The 16,622-nt window shown below is 37.0% G+C and overlaps 1 protein-coding gene across 1 annotated transcript in view; it reads right to left on the minus strand.

The window, feature by feature from the left end:
• The window catches only part of KIAA0586 (KIAA0586 ortholog), an 81,842-nt gene that overhangs the window by 44,624 nt on the left and 20,596 nt on the right, over positions 1–16,622 (minus strand). The window contains exons 14-19 of the mRNA XM_035894345.1: positions 16,041–16,371; positions 15,440–15,614; positions 9,664–9,849; positions 8,568–8,755; positions 7,207–7,314; positions 5,919–5,999 (exon numbers count right to left, since the gene is read on the minus strand). Of these exons, the coding sequence (XP_035750238.1) occupies positions 5,919–5,999; positions 7,207–7,314; positions 8,568–8,755; positions 9,664–9,849; positions 15,440–15,614; positions 16,041–16,371 (1,069 nt within the window). The remainder of the gene's footprint in view (positions 1–5,918; positions 6,000–7,206; positions 7,315–8,567; positions 8,756–9,663; positions 9,850–15,439; positions 15,615–16,040; positions 16,372–16,622) is intronic.

A 16,622-nucleotide genomic window follows, 5' to 3' on the forward strand; every position in this document is an offset into this window, starting at 1 on the left:
TTCTTAGTATGTTGTAGTTAATTGATACAATTCTAAACTTCGCAAATCATAAAACTGTGTAAGTATAAGGCTATAGGAACTGCTAAGTAAAACATGATTTGGCTCATATTTCCTGCCTGTGCTGCACGGGGCAGGGAGCCAATGGTAATGCTAATCCTCAAGAAATTCACTTGTGACATAAGTCAGGTTTCTTTAATATATACTCCAGAAATGCTCCTCCTTTAAACAGAAAAGTTTAGGAAACTTTCTACAGTCACTTGTTGGGTTAGGTTTTTTGGTTTGGTATTTGTTTGGTTTTTCTTTTTTTTTAGAAATTAAACTTTTACTTTAAAGTCTCCTGTCTGAAAAGATACATTCCCAAAAGTTGACGAGCATGCAGTCAGTCAAAACTAATTAACATTGCCAGCACCGAAGACTAGACATTAATAGTTTACACATACGTTACATGTATGCTTATGCTTTCACTAACTTCAGCTGCTGAAAATTAAAGGGTATTCCTGGGTAATCAATTCACAAGATCATCACAGACACTTTGAATTTAACCTTAGTGTGCTATTTCTAAAAGTTATGAAAGTTACTCAGTGTGCGTTATAGTGTCTGTTTCCAAAGATGCCACCCTCTTTTCCCCCCCAAGCACATAGACAGCATCAAGTCCCAAAAAGCAGTCACCAGCCCATCGTATCCTAATGTAACACTTTAAAAATGTCTCCTGATGGATGAGAACCTGCATCCTTCACTCATAATATTAAAAACGAATGTCTCTAATAGTAATATGATTCTCTAAGAAGAAAATTTGGCATGCCAGAAAGAGATGAAGAGCTGAGCCCTAAATTACCAGTGAGAAGTATGCGATGTTGCATAAAAGGGCTCACCGTAAATCTACATTTACTAAGACTAATCTCCAACACACTGAAAGGAGAAAAAAAGTCTTCTTTTCCCTTATATAAATTAAATTTACTTTTAACCATAAAATAAAAAAAAAAAAGGCTATGTATTTTCTAGGAATGAAAGAACAAATCACTAAAACCAGAAAGAAGAGAGAAGGAAAAAAACCCCAGATAGTAACATTTTCCTGTCTCCTTCCCCAACCCAGGACTAATACTTCTCTCCTACCTTAATATACTTTAAAACTGATAAGTCAGATAGGTCCATGATGGGTATTACAACAAAGAGCTATTGGGGAGTGGGATCTTTCTGGATCTTGAAATAGTAATAATTCTTCCAAAAAAAGCTATAACTTACACAGCAAGCAAACCAGAATGTGCATACTTGGGTGACAAAGACAGCCCTCTAAACCATTCTAGCCATAGAAATAGGACAGTACAGTTAAACTCAGAATGGCACTGGATGCCTTGCAAGCTGATAAGCAGCTCATTCTGTTAGGATATATGTATTCATAATCATAATTCATTCTGACAGCAAATGTAAAGATGTCTTTGTCCAGTGTTTCATTATGCATTTTCTTCTGACCGCATTACTCCATAAATTTTCTTTGATGTTGCCTATTTAATATAATCTTTTCTGAAAGCATGCAAAATACAAACATCTGGATTAAATAAACCAAGTACATACAATAAATCTTACATATATTTAGTAACTTCTGACAAACTTGCAGTTCTCCTGCATTTCTAAACAATGTGCAAAAATAGGTTATATTTAATAGTGCACAAATCCAAAAGAAAATTATATTCATTTTGGGGTGATATATTATCTCTGCTGAAATAAAAAAAATAATAATAGTCAGTATTTAATTATACAGATTGAACTTGCACATATATCACCTTATAGACCAATCCTGAATAATCTGCACTCCATTCTGCATTTTACCTCCCTGGAGACTGTTGAAAATATCTATCATGACTCCCAATCAAAATCTGGCATAAATTAGAAATCCTTTCAGATATGATTGGAATATTAATCACTGTACTTTATTATACCGTATCAAACTGAAATTCTATTTCCCAAATTACATTCAGATAATTAAAAAAATGTTTGAAATTATTAGGTGGTATAGATTAATTTTGTTCCATTACCAAACACGTATATGCATAGCCTTTTATTAAAGCCATCTAAAACTCAGTCATGGATTTCTTCTCGACAGATTTCTAAAGCAATTTTCACAAGCAAAGTCTGGCTGCATTGCAGGTGCCACCTGTGATCTTTTGTCTGGGGAGTTTTACTTCTGGAGATGTAAAAAAATCACTGCCCCAAAGAGCATCAACAGAAAACCCAGGATGAGGAAAATATGTTCTTCCTGATCTCTGCAGGTTATGTATTTTGCAGTGGTATTCAAAACAGAAGCAAAAATTCTGAGAAACAAGTCCCCACCTTGCAATTAGGGCGTGTTCAGAGACAGCAGAAAGTGTCTCTGATGTTAAAACCTAGTAAGTTCGCTACAGGTACTGCAGGATGTGGCTGCTCATAAGAGTTGGAGAGTAGACTCAATAAATCCAAGAGTCCGTTCTGGGCTCATGTTAGCTGAGCAAGTTTCACGCTCTGGAATAAGACAGGGTCCGTGCAAGGGCTGGCCTTGCAAAATCTCCTCTGTGCAGAAAGTCTGAACCTACTTTGTTGTAGGTGCAATCATGTATCAAAAATAAAGAAGTGTGTAAATCAAAGTTGTAACAGCTTTCTCTGCTTTATTCCACATGTGAATTTTCTTATTGTGAAATAAGAGCACCTAATTCAACTGTTTTGGAAGATGGAGCTCTGGGTCTTTAAACACTAGACAACAAGTTTGCAATGGGAGAACAAGGCACATCACCTCTTCCCCTGGCAGGGCTTGTGTTTTACATTGCATTAGTCCTCAAAATGGTTAAAACATATTTCTGGTAGGTTATGTGACAAAAACATAAAGGAGCACAGAGGAGCGACTGCAGGTGGGAGAACCCAGATAACCTAATATGACAACCGAGCACCCCAACATGGCTACTCCCAGGGCTATCCCAGGAGAGGGCTCAGCCCCAGGGTCCAGGAGTGAGACCCAGCAAGGTGAGCCCATGGGCAGACTCTCCATAGCACCGTTCTTACAGCTGGGCAGGTGCATTTGGATGAGGTGATTACACAATGGCTTACTGTGGGATGCAGGGAATAGTACTTTGGGATGGTACAACACTGTTTATGCGGTATTTACAGGAAGGAACCAGAGGCGTGGAAAGGGAAGAACCAAGCTGTTTTGGAGAGGTACAGGTGTGGGAAAATAGAGGGATAGGGGGACAAAAAAGGGGCTGGCTGCATGTAAACAAGCGGCTGGTCAGCATGCTTTCCTGGCCTTGCCCGGCGCCCTGGAATGGGCTGCCCAGGGAGGTGGTCGAGTCCCCATCCCTGGAGGTATTTCAAAGAAGGCTAGATGAGGTGCTTAGGGACAGGGTTTAGTGGTGGGATGGCAGGGTTAGGTTAAAGGTTGGACTCGATGATCTTAAAGGTCTTTTCCAACCAAAGCGATTCTATGATCGGCACAGTCTGTCCTGTCTCCTCACTGAACTCTATTTCCAACTATTTTCCTGGGCCAGCTACTGGGTAGACTGAGTGTCTAATGCCAGATACTGAAGGGATCCACGCTGCATGTCTGTATGCCTGTGTATGTACATGCATACACAGCCATATATATGTACATACACACAGGCACATGTATATCCCAGGCCCCCATCCTGAACTGCCAGAGCGGGGAACAGGATCAGCCCCGTGGTGCTGTTTGAGCGCTGACCTGTACACCCACTCGTGCACACGCATGTGTATGTATACTGCATAGGTGTGTTTGTGTGTGTGGCCACTCATGCACATGCATGTATATGCGTATTGCATAGGTGTGTGTGTGCGTGCTACTGGCAATGCTCAGCCTCGCTACTGGCTGGGCCCGGGGGGTGCGGCAGCCTTGGCTCTGCTGGGCCACCAATGCTAACAACTACCATTTCAGCTCTTAAGTACTTCTTAAATAAGTATCTTCTACTAGGAAAGGTAAAAAAAATATCCTAGGAAAAGGAAATGCCTGGGCCACAGCCCTGAGGCCTTTTTGCAATATCCACCAGGGAAGAAAAAAACCAGACAAAAGGGAAAAAAAAAAAAAAAAAAAAGGATATTTCACACAAATACTTATCCTCTTCAGTTCTAACAGAATTAAGCTTTCATAATACAAGTGGTGTGGGGGGAAGACAACTATAAGCTATTTTCCTGTAAATCATTTCATGCACATTTTTTCATGAACCTGAAGCCTCTTTTATAACAGTAACTTTGCCTTCTTTTGATGTCTTAAATACCCCTGCCACTCCAGAGGTTGATTTTATGCTTCCACATTGTGTTTGCCTTGCACATTTTTAAGAACATTGTCTGTGTGGTCATAGGCCAAACATATGTTTCACTTAGAATATTTTTTTGGTATTGTGGTTAAAATATATTTCATTGCCAAAAGTAAAAGATAAAAGCAATCCAGGAGAAAAATGAAAAAAAGAAAAGATGAATAACTATTATTCTCATATAAAAAAATTTAACACTGCAGCAGGTTTTTTTGTTAGTTCATAAACTGACTTCTTAAATAGCTTTCCCATTTATTTTTCTAAAATAAAGCTTTTTTGTGCAAACAGAAGTTGTCCAAATAGATTTAACTCCTCCCCTCCAATAACATAAGGTAATTTTGAAACTAAAAACAAATAAAGCATTTCCCCACTTTTGATAGGTAAACCGCCCCTTTATGACTGTTTTAACTGATAATGTTAAATGATGAACTCATTTTCAATATAAATCTACCATACTGACCTATAGGCTACAGAGTTAATACTTGATGTACGTACACTCTAATCCTGGGATCAGGAGCACATAGAACAGGTATAAAGAATACATTTTTTGGGTAATTTTGATATGCACACAGCAAGTCTAGCTCACTAGAAAGAAGCTTGAGGAAAAAGCACTTCAAGAGCAGTACTAGCCAGCAACAGCAATTTCAAGCTCCTGGTATTTATGGAGTCCTAAATGCAGCAGGAGGTGGAAGCTGCCATCTTCCACAGAGGCAAGATACTCCACAACACCTGGGTGGCAGCACCTTGCTTCCTTCACAGGCAGCCTTTCCCAGCTACCATTGAGTTTCCACTTCTGCTCTTAATCTGGAGAAGTGAAACACATGCTGGTTCACCAACCTTGAGTATTTGTCAGCCCCCACTCTGACTGACAAGAGGTCAACTAAGTAATAAAAGAACTTGCTACCTAAAAAAATTAAACTGTAAAAGAGTATCTCAAATAAGCCCATGTTACCATAATCCAGAAACAATAATCTTGTTAAATGTGTACAGACACACTAACAAGGCATCCACAGAACAAAAATTTTGGAAACACTTAATGGAATCCATGAGATGAGTAGTACATGTTGTACATGTATACCCACATACACCGCTTGTCTTTTTTTGTTTTTAGTTACATAATGTTTGACTGAAATGAGGTATTATATGAAAGCATTTCAGGGCCTCAAAAGCATAGGCACATTGCTCTATATCAAAATTTTCTAAATGAGAACCCTCAGAAAATACTTTCACATTTTAAAATATAGGTCACCTGATTTAAGATCTGTGAGAGCATCTTATACATGCATTGCATTTAGCGTTTGAAATTGTGAAATCTAAGTGCTATAATCACCACTGATTTTAGAGGGCTACTTTTATTTCTAGTGGATTCTAACACATCCAAATAAAAGCTAATTTCACTTTTTATTGTAATTCTTCAAAGGACCTTTACTTACTAACACACAGTAATTTCTAGTATTTTTCACAGCACTGTAAACAGTTCAGTGTTGCTTACAATGTGTATTTTTAAAGTTGCTAGTAAAGCAAACTAATTTTCTACATTGTGTTTTCAGTTATGACAGAATAATATAAAACTTATATAAAAACATTTAAAAGGAAAGGATATAATTACAACTGCAATATAATTACCTGCATGACATCGGTAACATCAATAAAATTAGCTCCCGGAAACTTTGTGTCTTCCTCCTCACTATGTATATCTTCTGGAGTCTTATAAAGGCAGATTGAAATTGTTAGGTATTTCATATTGGGGGAGGAAAAATGCATAGCAGAAAAATTTCATGACAAGAATGCAACTAAATCACCACTCCCTGTCAAAAGCCTGAATCCAGAAAAAACGCTTTACCCACCTTAAAAATTTTTTTTGCATAGCATAAAGAGAGATTATTAGAACTTTTTCTTTTTTGCCGACAACTAAAACCTGCTGTTACCAAATCTAATGGAATCTCTCAACATCAAAAGTTCTAGGGCAAGACCTGTAACTCTTACTAAAAAAACCCCCCAAAACCAGTAAGACAAAATACTGTAAAACAGCACACAAGAGTCTGGAAGTGTCTTAAGCAATTCACTTATGTGCGATTTCTACAATGTTATTTAATAATTTATTTTTAAAATAATAATCACTATTTTAGTACATGGTGGCTGTCTAGGTCAGTGAATACCTTGAGCACAGGACTCTGGAGGACCTAACTCCTTCAGTCAGAATAGCAGCTAACAGGCAGGGAAGACAGAAGGTACAATAACTATACAGCAATAATCACTGCATCACCGTGCCTTCACACCGTCCAGTCTGTGCCATGCACAAGACAGAAGTCCACTGGAAGAAACAATATGCTATCCTGTAACATGTGCCCTAGTTTACAACCTTATCACTCAGCGTGCAGCAGTTAACCTTTTAGTTGCACAAAAACCTTCATTACTGCTTAGATGAGATTAAAACCACTTCTGAAAAGTTATACAGAAAGAGAATAGAGTAGACTGGGCAGCTCCACACCCGAGAGGCTATCAGTGAACAGGCTAGGCATACATGCCACTAACCACTTAAGTGCAGCCAAGGAGCAGACAAAGGAATGAAGAACATCCTCAGTCTTCATGCCAGAACACTGAAGCCAGTATAAATAAGACAGACATGGGGCCAATAAGGGATTACAACTCTTAACAGGACAGAGAAACGCTGTTTTTCTCAGAGTTTTACTATGGTGATTACCTAATCTTGGAAGAACAGCATCTTGCTGCAATTTTTCATTTTCTTAAACAAATACCTCACATTATACATTACTCAGAATAATTACTCCACTTTCCCTGGAACTGACTAATTTCTCTAACTAAAACAAGATAACGAGAAAACTTTGTGGTAATTTAACATATTTTCTTTTTTAACAAATTTGAATTCACAGACATTTAGACCAATCAATACCTGTATTACAGCATCGACAGGAGGAAGTGCAGGTTCAGAGTCTGGAAGAACGTGGTTTACACTCACACTGTCACTTGAAATACTGTCAATATCTACATTTGGCAACACCTAGGGCAGAAAAAAGCACCAATCTGAAAATCTATGTATTAGCTCAGCTACTATCGCTGAACTTCTTAGATTCTTTCTTCCACTTGCTACTGAGCCACTAAACTTCAGAGACCTCCTTTCCTCACACCTGATTATCTGATAATAACTTGGTCCTGAAAAACGTACAAAAGCTAACCACAGAAATATTCACCTCTTTCTTTCAGTACCTGATTCTTCCTGGTCTCTAATTCCCTGATACTTTGTCTTGCATGTGACAAAAGGTGAATATACCTGTAACTATTTATATAGCAGATGTGTGTTTGACCTGAAATTCATTTACATTAAGCTGGCCTACAAGCCACTGTGTAGGCTGGCTATTGGCTTCACATTGTCATCCATCTGGTATAGGAAAATAAAGGGATAATTGTATTACAATATAGTTTGTAATAAAGGCATGTCCATTACAGTATCAAAATGGGGTTTTTTTGGTTGGTTGGTTGGTTTTGTTTTGTTTTTTAAGATCAAAGATTTAAATGCTTGCTTCATTCTTTGTGGGAAAAAAAATTAAAAATCACGTTAAACATTTAAGAACTGGGTGAAGTAACAGCAAATTGCATGTGGGTGGAAAACAGCGATACAGCAAGGGAACAAGCCACATCTCTACCTCTGTTTAACTTTTTATTCCATGAATCATTTGTATCTGAAAGGTGTGTGTAGGAGTGTGTATATTCTCAACAATTTGAATCCAAAATAATGAATGTGTAAGAAACATTAACTTTCTTGACAACAGACTCATGTAAAAAAATAAAAAAATAACAAACCAACCCACTAGGTAATGGCTGTAATGGTTGATTAATCAGGAGTGAAATTCTTCAGTTGACTATCAATGCTAGAAACAGAAATCTTAAAGGCTAAGGCATTCATCCAAGAAATCTGACATTTATTTTAATACTTTTTTTATTCAAAGTTTGTTGTGGCTCAAAAATGTCATTTAAAAAAAAGGAAAACATGACATAGAGCTATTTTACAAACACCCTGCATAGGTGACTTACCCAAGAAATATTTTCATATTTTGGTTAAATAAGATAGATGTTAAAATATGAATAAAAATATCATCATAGCGTGACAACTTTTTGGTACCCCCATTCCATATGTTTCTAATGCTTATTGAAAACCACCTACTAATGTCAAAGTAAGTTACTGATGGATGAGACTGTCTTTAGTTAGCATTTATTAAAATAAGCAAACAAATAATCGTCACTCTTGAAAAGTACCTGCACAGACAGTTGAGGGGGATCCTTCTTCTCTGATCTCATCTCTATTACAGCTATGTTTGGTTTTTTTATCTCAGCCGGTGGTTTTGGTGGCACTTGAGGAAGGGAGGTCGTAACTGTAACAGGGTGTGGTTTACCAATAACTACTCCTGCAGGCTGCACTGAGACGTCGCTAATTTGGGTTTGACCTAAGGACAGTTTAAAAATAATTAAAGATATATATAAATCTCCAAAGTCAGTAAATTCATAAGTTACTTAAAATTAAATTCTGGGTGTTTGTGTTTCACATGAGACAGACAGAGATCTTGTGAGTAATTACAGACCAATTAAAGAGTCCCCTATTAACACTAGCTAAAGCATAGTGCTTCACCAGGTAATTGTAAGGCTTTCCCAGCAGAAACTGAAACGCAACACTGCCATTTTTCAAAGTATTCACTTCTCTTGACTCTGGTGACACCTACTGCTGAAAACGAGAATAACATTAAAATTAAATAAAAATTACATACCATGCATCCCCCACCTCACGTTTTCTTAATCATATTCAAAAATGCTATTACACTTAGTATAGCAATCCACAAATTTTTGTTTGAGACACCCTTTTTTTTTTAGTAATTATCTTCCTTAAATGCCAATATAATACTAGCCCTTCCCAAAACAAGGCCTATATAAAGGTTCTATTGAAGGTCCAAAAATACAGAAGCCATGACAATTAATTTAGCAGGTCTGGCACAATCCTACTGAAATCATTGGGCTGAAATCATCGTAAATGTTGAATCCAAGGGCCAGTGATTCAGTTCCTGCTTACATGGATACCAAACTTAAAGCCAGAACAGGAACCCTAGAAATGTAAAGTGTACCAAAGAAGGTATGTACAGCTAAGCAAGTAATTGCTCTGTCAAGGTCACCAGATGTCCAAGACAAAGAATGAGGAGAACCAGACATTTTAAACTGTTTCCTCATGCAGATTTCCCATGAGAAGGGCAGCTGCAAATCTCATGGGCCGGGGCAAATCACTGAGTTAAGATGCAAGCTGTACTTCCATGAAGTAGCAGTAATTAACCTTCACACATCCCCTCTGCCAGTCATGTGCCCCTACCTAGTGGAATAGCCATAGGAATTAGGTGACCTTCAAGCGGACCACATACTGCAGGTTCATCTCGACTTGGACTGAAGACATACTGATTTTCTTGGGTAAGTGCATATAAAAGATGCTGTTTCCCAGGGCTGGTTACTACCTTCTGCTTATGAGAAGTCTGTGTTCTTACTGACTTTACCTTTGTACCTGAAACAAGAGCAGATAAACCATACATCATCAATGCATGTACCAACAGAATAACATCACACACTACTAATTTAAGCCCTTCAACTGAAACCATTACAAATTTTTGCTGTGGGATGGAGGGAGCAAGGGAGCGAGACAGGAAGGGCGGAATCTAAAAGTGCTAAGTTAGATGTCACAGTATTGACAGCAACGAAGGAATTAAACTTACAATTTTTGAACATCTGAGTCTAGCAAATAAAAGCACAGAAATGTGAAGAAAAGGACACAAGGATGGCAGTAGGTTGGAATGAAAAGTGCGATTCAGCAGATAAGAAGAAACCCATGATTTAGGTTTGAAACACATCATTAGAACAGCATGCAAGCTTGGCATAAAAAATAAACAGGATATAGAATATAGCCAAACCGCCTCAGTTTTGTAAACACGCCTCCATGTCTGCAGCCACAATATTGACAGGTACTCAAAGGAACGGGTATAATCTATAAATTCCTGGTTTAACAACTCGCTGCTACTGGAAAATAAAGCCATAACCAATACCCCTAGGTCTTGACTTGCAACATCGAGGAAGCACTGATTTCTTGGTCCAATTTGAAAATATATTGTTAAATTGCCACCCAGAAGTAATTTGTATGTAACAATGCCTAAGCGTACAGCAGAGCAGAATATTTACTGCCATGTTGCATTTCTCACTATACCATCATGCAAGGCCTTATTCAACCTATATTCTTTGCAAACAATGGATATTATTAGGGCAATTATTAACTTTAAACTAAATGGATAAAAACTGTCTGAAACATTCCCAAAAAAGGAGTCAAGAATGGTGAATGAAACAGAAGTGCTTCTACTATGATTTTGTAGGCATTAGGAAAATGAACCTGGAATGAATCACATTGGTAACCAACTCTATACCTTCACTACAGCAGGAAAATGTCATCTTACTCCTCTGTTGTTTCTAATCATCACCCTTCCTGTATTAATGGCCAGTTAACACATGGCAATAAGCACTTTTTAGCTCTGTTCACATTTAATAGCTTCTAATTAACTGAAGAATAAAAGCAAATTATTTTACAATTTAGGCATAATAAAGACTGATAATGTGACCTTAACAAATGCAGACAAGCAAGTAAGGCAATCCAGCCAAGAAGTGCTGGTTTTGTACACAGAAATTATGGGTCATAAGCCTAGAAACAAGAATGGCAACTCATGACTCTTCAAAGAAAAAATACAGGTCAGAAAGAGTTGTCTCTGAAAAAGGCTTTAAGGTCATGTAGGATAAGCAATGCAAGGAGAAATCACAATACAATGCTGTGGCCAACGGGATAAATGTAATCCTCAGATGTCTCAACAGGATGTCAGTGATGTGGAGCAGGAGAAGGCTTCCATACTTGATAACACCGCATTCAGTCCTAATTCTGTATCTCTGTCAATATTAAAATAGAGTGGACATTGAAAGGTCTTTTTCATTTTTTAAGGAAAATCACCTGGAAACTGAAGTAGCTGGAAACTGAAGCTGAAAACTCACTATAAATCAGATACTAAATTTGAAGTGTCCCATTTACTTTTGAACCACAAGGTATCTAGCCATGGGAACAAGTAATTAAGGGCAGAATTTCTGATGTCTTTAAATGATGAGCCTGTGCCTTTCTGCAAAGCATAGGTTAGTCAGAAAAATTACATTCTTTCGTCAAAGACAAATTACTGGACTCAGTAACATAAATAGATACAGCTCGGTGGCTTGTGATTTAGAAGAGGTCACACCACATGATCTAACAGTCCCCTTTGGCCTTGAACTTTTGAGTAAAAGCAGAAATTGGCAACATATCTGTAATATCGCCAACTTGTAAAAACAAGGTTCTCACAGTAAGAATGATTAAGTACTGTATACACACAGCACCTCATTTTAATTGCTTTCAACTTTTCATTTCCCCCTGAGAAGTTTATTTGCACTGGGCAGAAACTAGACATTTAATTAAACTTAGCTTTAAAAAACTAGCGGTTTACATATATTTATCAGTTCAAATTATACAAGAAAACAACTCCAACTTTTTTTAGAAATGCTCTCTACTCATAAAACTGTTAGTTGGATTTTTTCCCTAACTTCCCATAAGAAACCAAGCATTAGTCACCACAGTTTATTTGCAAAGAAAATGGTTGAGAGAGTTATAAAATGACTGAAAAGAAACTCTCCAGATGGCCATTTCAGTCTTAAACAAACATCCTTATTCTAACACTAATTTAAAACAAGCTCAGTAGACTGCTCTAACAAAATAGAGTCATTTAATAAGTCTGGATTTTCCAGCCAATCAAACCCAAGGCCAATGACTCCCAATAATTTTTAAGCCTTTATCACCTGGTACACCAAGGCCAGGAAGGGAATCTGTGGGTGCAGACCCGTGAAGGAAAGAACTAACCATGCCTAATGCTGGCAAGATTTCTTTCTTAAGAACCTGGTGCTTTAAAGTGCTCATTCAACTTTTTTTCATTTTATTTATACTCCTACTACAGAGGAGTACAGATCTGTTTCTAATTTTCTTATTTATACTTTCCTGCCATAACAGCATCTTTCAGAATAGCAGCCCTGAAAACCATTTAACTATTTTGTCTTCATGAGACCCATGTGAAACACAGAAGTATTACTTTTCCATTTTATTGGCAAAATGTAGGAAAGCAGAGAAATTCAGCAGCTTGACCAACTGTCTTACACGAAGAGTCAAAGACAAGTAATACCAGTATGAAGCAAAGGCTGACCTCAGTCTAAAGCCATTAAAATCAGACAACTTGGAAATAGGACACATATAAATTGGAGTGCTATTCTTGAAAGTGACATGCAAAAATTTCTGTGTTCTTCCTTTCATCCCTGAGATAAGAATGCACGGGGGTGTCATTTTATTTACTGTCAAGATAGAGACCAAAACGTAACTTTCTGTAACTGCAGTCTGATGTGAAATAGAGAAAGGGATTTTATGGAGGCTTTATTATTGCAAACACACATTGCTGTATGGCTGTAGCATGACTTGGAAGAGAATCAGTTGGGGTAAAGGCTAGCCAGAGTTCATTCTGTTTTCAAGCAAACAGCTTTTAAACTGTATGTGTCACATGCAGGGGTTCTGGAAGATTGAATGCAGCATGGATCCAGTATGCAGTTTTCTCTTTAATTTCTCTTCTCCTCCAACAGAAAACAAGCAAAAGCACAGGAGCAGCTTGCTACAACTGCATGCAACCTGTACCTTCACATTTCACCGACACTACTGAATTAAACACGTTAACGGCAGAAAACAGTTAGTATCAAATGATCAGATAACCTACTTATTGTAATTAGATTGGGACACACACACACACTTTTTCCTGCCTCTTTATGAGGCATTGTTTCTGGAACGATGAAACTGGTCTCCCTGGAAAGGTTATGACCTTTCTATAAAGGACAAGAGCCCAAGAAATATAGAAGAAAAATGTCATTTAGGACTCAGCAAAAGCAGAACTGCTGATGAACTATTTTTAAAGTGTCTGTTCTCAATCCAAATCATAGAGGTCAATGTATCATTGTTATTGCTACACTAAGTGCTTACTAGCACACATTTTATTCAAAAAAAGTATACAGGATAAACTAAATTACAGGTGTGCAGCATAGCCAATAGTCTAAGAGAGTGATGTATCTTGCTGGTCCTCCAAATGGGTATACCAGCATTTTTCGTGAAAGAAGAAGTGTTTCAAGAGAGGTCAAGTAAAATATATATGCAACAAGAGTGGTAGTTTTTATATACCAAGTTCTCACCTTTTAAAAAATAAAGTAAGTTTTGAGAAGTCTTCAAGATTTCTGCCAGGACTATAACCCACATTTTCCAGGGGGCTTATGAGAATTGCGAATACTTTCTACCAATAACACTTTTTCTTCATGGATCACAACTGGGCTCCAGAGCACAGGTAAGCAAAGTGCCAGGAAATGGCATAAAGACTACTCTAACCTTAACAGTAGATTCTTGTACTATTTTGAGGATTTGTGGATGTACATCATAATGTCAAAAAAAAGAAACCCCAAACCCAAAACTTAAAAACCAGCAGTGCTTCTCTTCCAAGACCTATATATGTTTTATACCGTACATTTTAATGGCCTAAAAACATGGTCACATCAAGAGACTGCCTTCTCATGCTAATCTCTTGTATTTCATAGAGAATACAATATTTTGACACTTATGGTAAAGACTCAGACACCATTTTTTAAACATGACAGTTAAGATTGCATCGTGTGTATTTTGTCTGCATGGGTAAAAACAACCAAGTGCAAGAAGTGTAGAGGGAAGCCAACTAATATTTTTCCATTGCTGCTCATCCTATTAACTCAATTATGCCCACTATCACTTTAACTGCCTCTTACACTTAACCCACTCTTTCTCTCCATCATTATATTTTATCATGTGATTTGCTCACTCTCTCCCACAGCGAGAAGGTGATACACGTTAAGTTTTTCTGACATATCAGTTAAAAGATTAATCTCACTTGCTGTATTAAGAATCAGTTAAGTTTTGAAAAGATAACTAGGAAATAAAACAGATCTAATTAAAACATTACTTTCTAACTCAAGATAAAGTTTATCCACACTTACCTATGTCAAATATCATATAGTTTCACTTTTTTATTATTTGTACACATTTTTAATAGGTTTGAAGATTAGAATCTTCTGATCCTAACACTTTGCCTACAAAACTAATGAATGGAATTGATTAATAAATCAACTAATAACCTTTATCAATCATTTAAATAACCTAAACAAGCTAGTACAAAAGAGTTATAATCTGCTTTTAACCCTGACTTGACTAACAAAAGAAGTTACTTGCATTTAGTGAACTTAACCAATGCTTCTGATTAACATCTTTCAATATTCAAAGTTAATAGAGGTCATCTTCACACCCATAAATTTAAATTTTCATATTTCAATTCATGTATTAGAAGTGGGAAATGGAATATCAGGCTTTCTTAATTTTTCAAATCTCAGTAGATTTCTTAACTCTGAATGAATCCATCATTTATGACATCACTGGATAAACCTGACACGAAGAATACAACCGTCAGTAACCTTATCAAAAGCTGAATGAGTTTTTCAACACACTCAGCCTTCAAGTGCTTATGTCATTAATTCTAGCAGTTCAGCTCTTTAAGACTTGGGCAACAATAAATACATATTAATATGTTTATTACATTTAGAAGTAAGTATTAATTTGACAATCTAAAATAAGTGAGATAAACACTAAGCAAATATGAAAACCTACTGGTATTTTTTAGTTTTGAAAAGAGCATCTTTCAGATTAGAATAGAATAGTTTGGTTGGAAGGGACCTACAACGGTTATCTAGTCCAACTGCCTGACCACTTCAGAGCTGACCAAAAGTTAAAGCACGGTGTTAAGGGCATTGTCCAAACACCTCTTAAACACTGGCAACCATGGGGCATCAACCATCTCTCTAGGAAGGCTACTGCAGTTGCTTAAGCTTTAAATTGAAGAACAGTGAACTATGATTAAAATAGTTTCATCTACACAAGGAATTCCTAATGGAAAAACTGGGAAGGAACACATTGTTCACATCAAAGAATTGCTTACCTCTAACACACTCTATCACCTTGGGTCTTTGAAGTTTTGATTTGGGAGAGGGAGAGTTGAATCTCAGATATGGCGCTTTTTTAAGCGTGCTACGATGGCCCTGGTAAATTGGCTTCCCATAAACTTGACACAGATAGTCTTCATTTTGTACCACTGCACTTCCATTCACAGGTCCCTGTCACACACCAAAAAAACCCATTTACAATTCTTCATGTATGAAAATTTGAACACATCAGTAGTGTTGCAAAGAGGAAAAAAGGTAAGTAGTTCTGCAACAGTATAAATTGCAAGCACACAAGAAAACTTATGCATATAGAACACATACAAGAAGTTTACTAACAGCCGAATAAAGTAGCAGGTGCTGGGTAAGACAAACCAGTAACACAACAATGAATTCTACATTGTTAAACACACTCAGCTTAGGCTTCTACAGCACATGAAAACAAGGACAATTCTGACAACAGAAATCCACAGGACAGGGCTATCACTTTCATTTAAAATTACTACAGTTACACAAACAATTTTTCACATGAATATCGCAATCTAAAGCATAGCAGTCATTACCAAAAAAAAACCCAAACCCAACTACTTGGGAACTCACAGCTGCCCTTTTTTCTTTCTTCTGTGAACTTTCAGCAGAAAAGTAAGTTCTAAACTTCTGTTTGCTTGTGTTATCCTCTGCTTGCTTCTGTAATGGCTTAGCTGCAGATAAAGGCCTCTTTGTCGAGCATCCTTGGATTTTTTGAGTTTTCCCTTGAATTTCTTTATTGGTCTTCACAGCCTTGATGGTTTGGGCTCTCTTGATCCATGGGACCTTTTGATCATATTTCACTTGTTCCAAATCATTTCTTGCCATTTCAGCCTGAAGATAAAACATAAACATAATAAAAGGATATTTTATCTTCAAGGCTATCAGAAGAGTCTGTGGATAACTTTGAAGTTCTGAGAAATGGCCTGTTTTTCTTGTTATCCAGCAACTGTGACCAGCAATTTCATTAAGCAATCAAAGTTTAAAAATAGAGGTAAATATTTTATTACAGCATCTACATGCCAGTAATAATAAGGAGTTTTCTCATGTTTTCAAGTTGTGAGTGAATCATGTTTAACTATTGCTATGAAAAAACAATGTACAGTGGAAATATATAATGCAAAAAGCTGAGCTTGTTTTTTCCAGCCATACCTG

This window comes from Egretta garzetta, unplaced genomic scaffold (assembly GCF_000687185.1).
Source record: "Egretta garzetta isolate BGI_Z169 unplaced genomic scaffold, ASM68718v1 scaffold485, whole genome shotgun sequence".
NCBI lineage: Eukaryota > Metazoa > Chordata > Aves > Pelecaniformes > Ardeidae > Egretta > Egretta garzetta.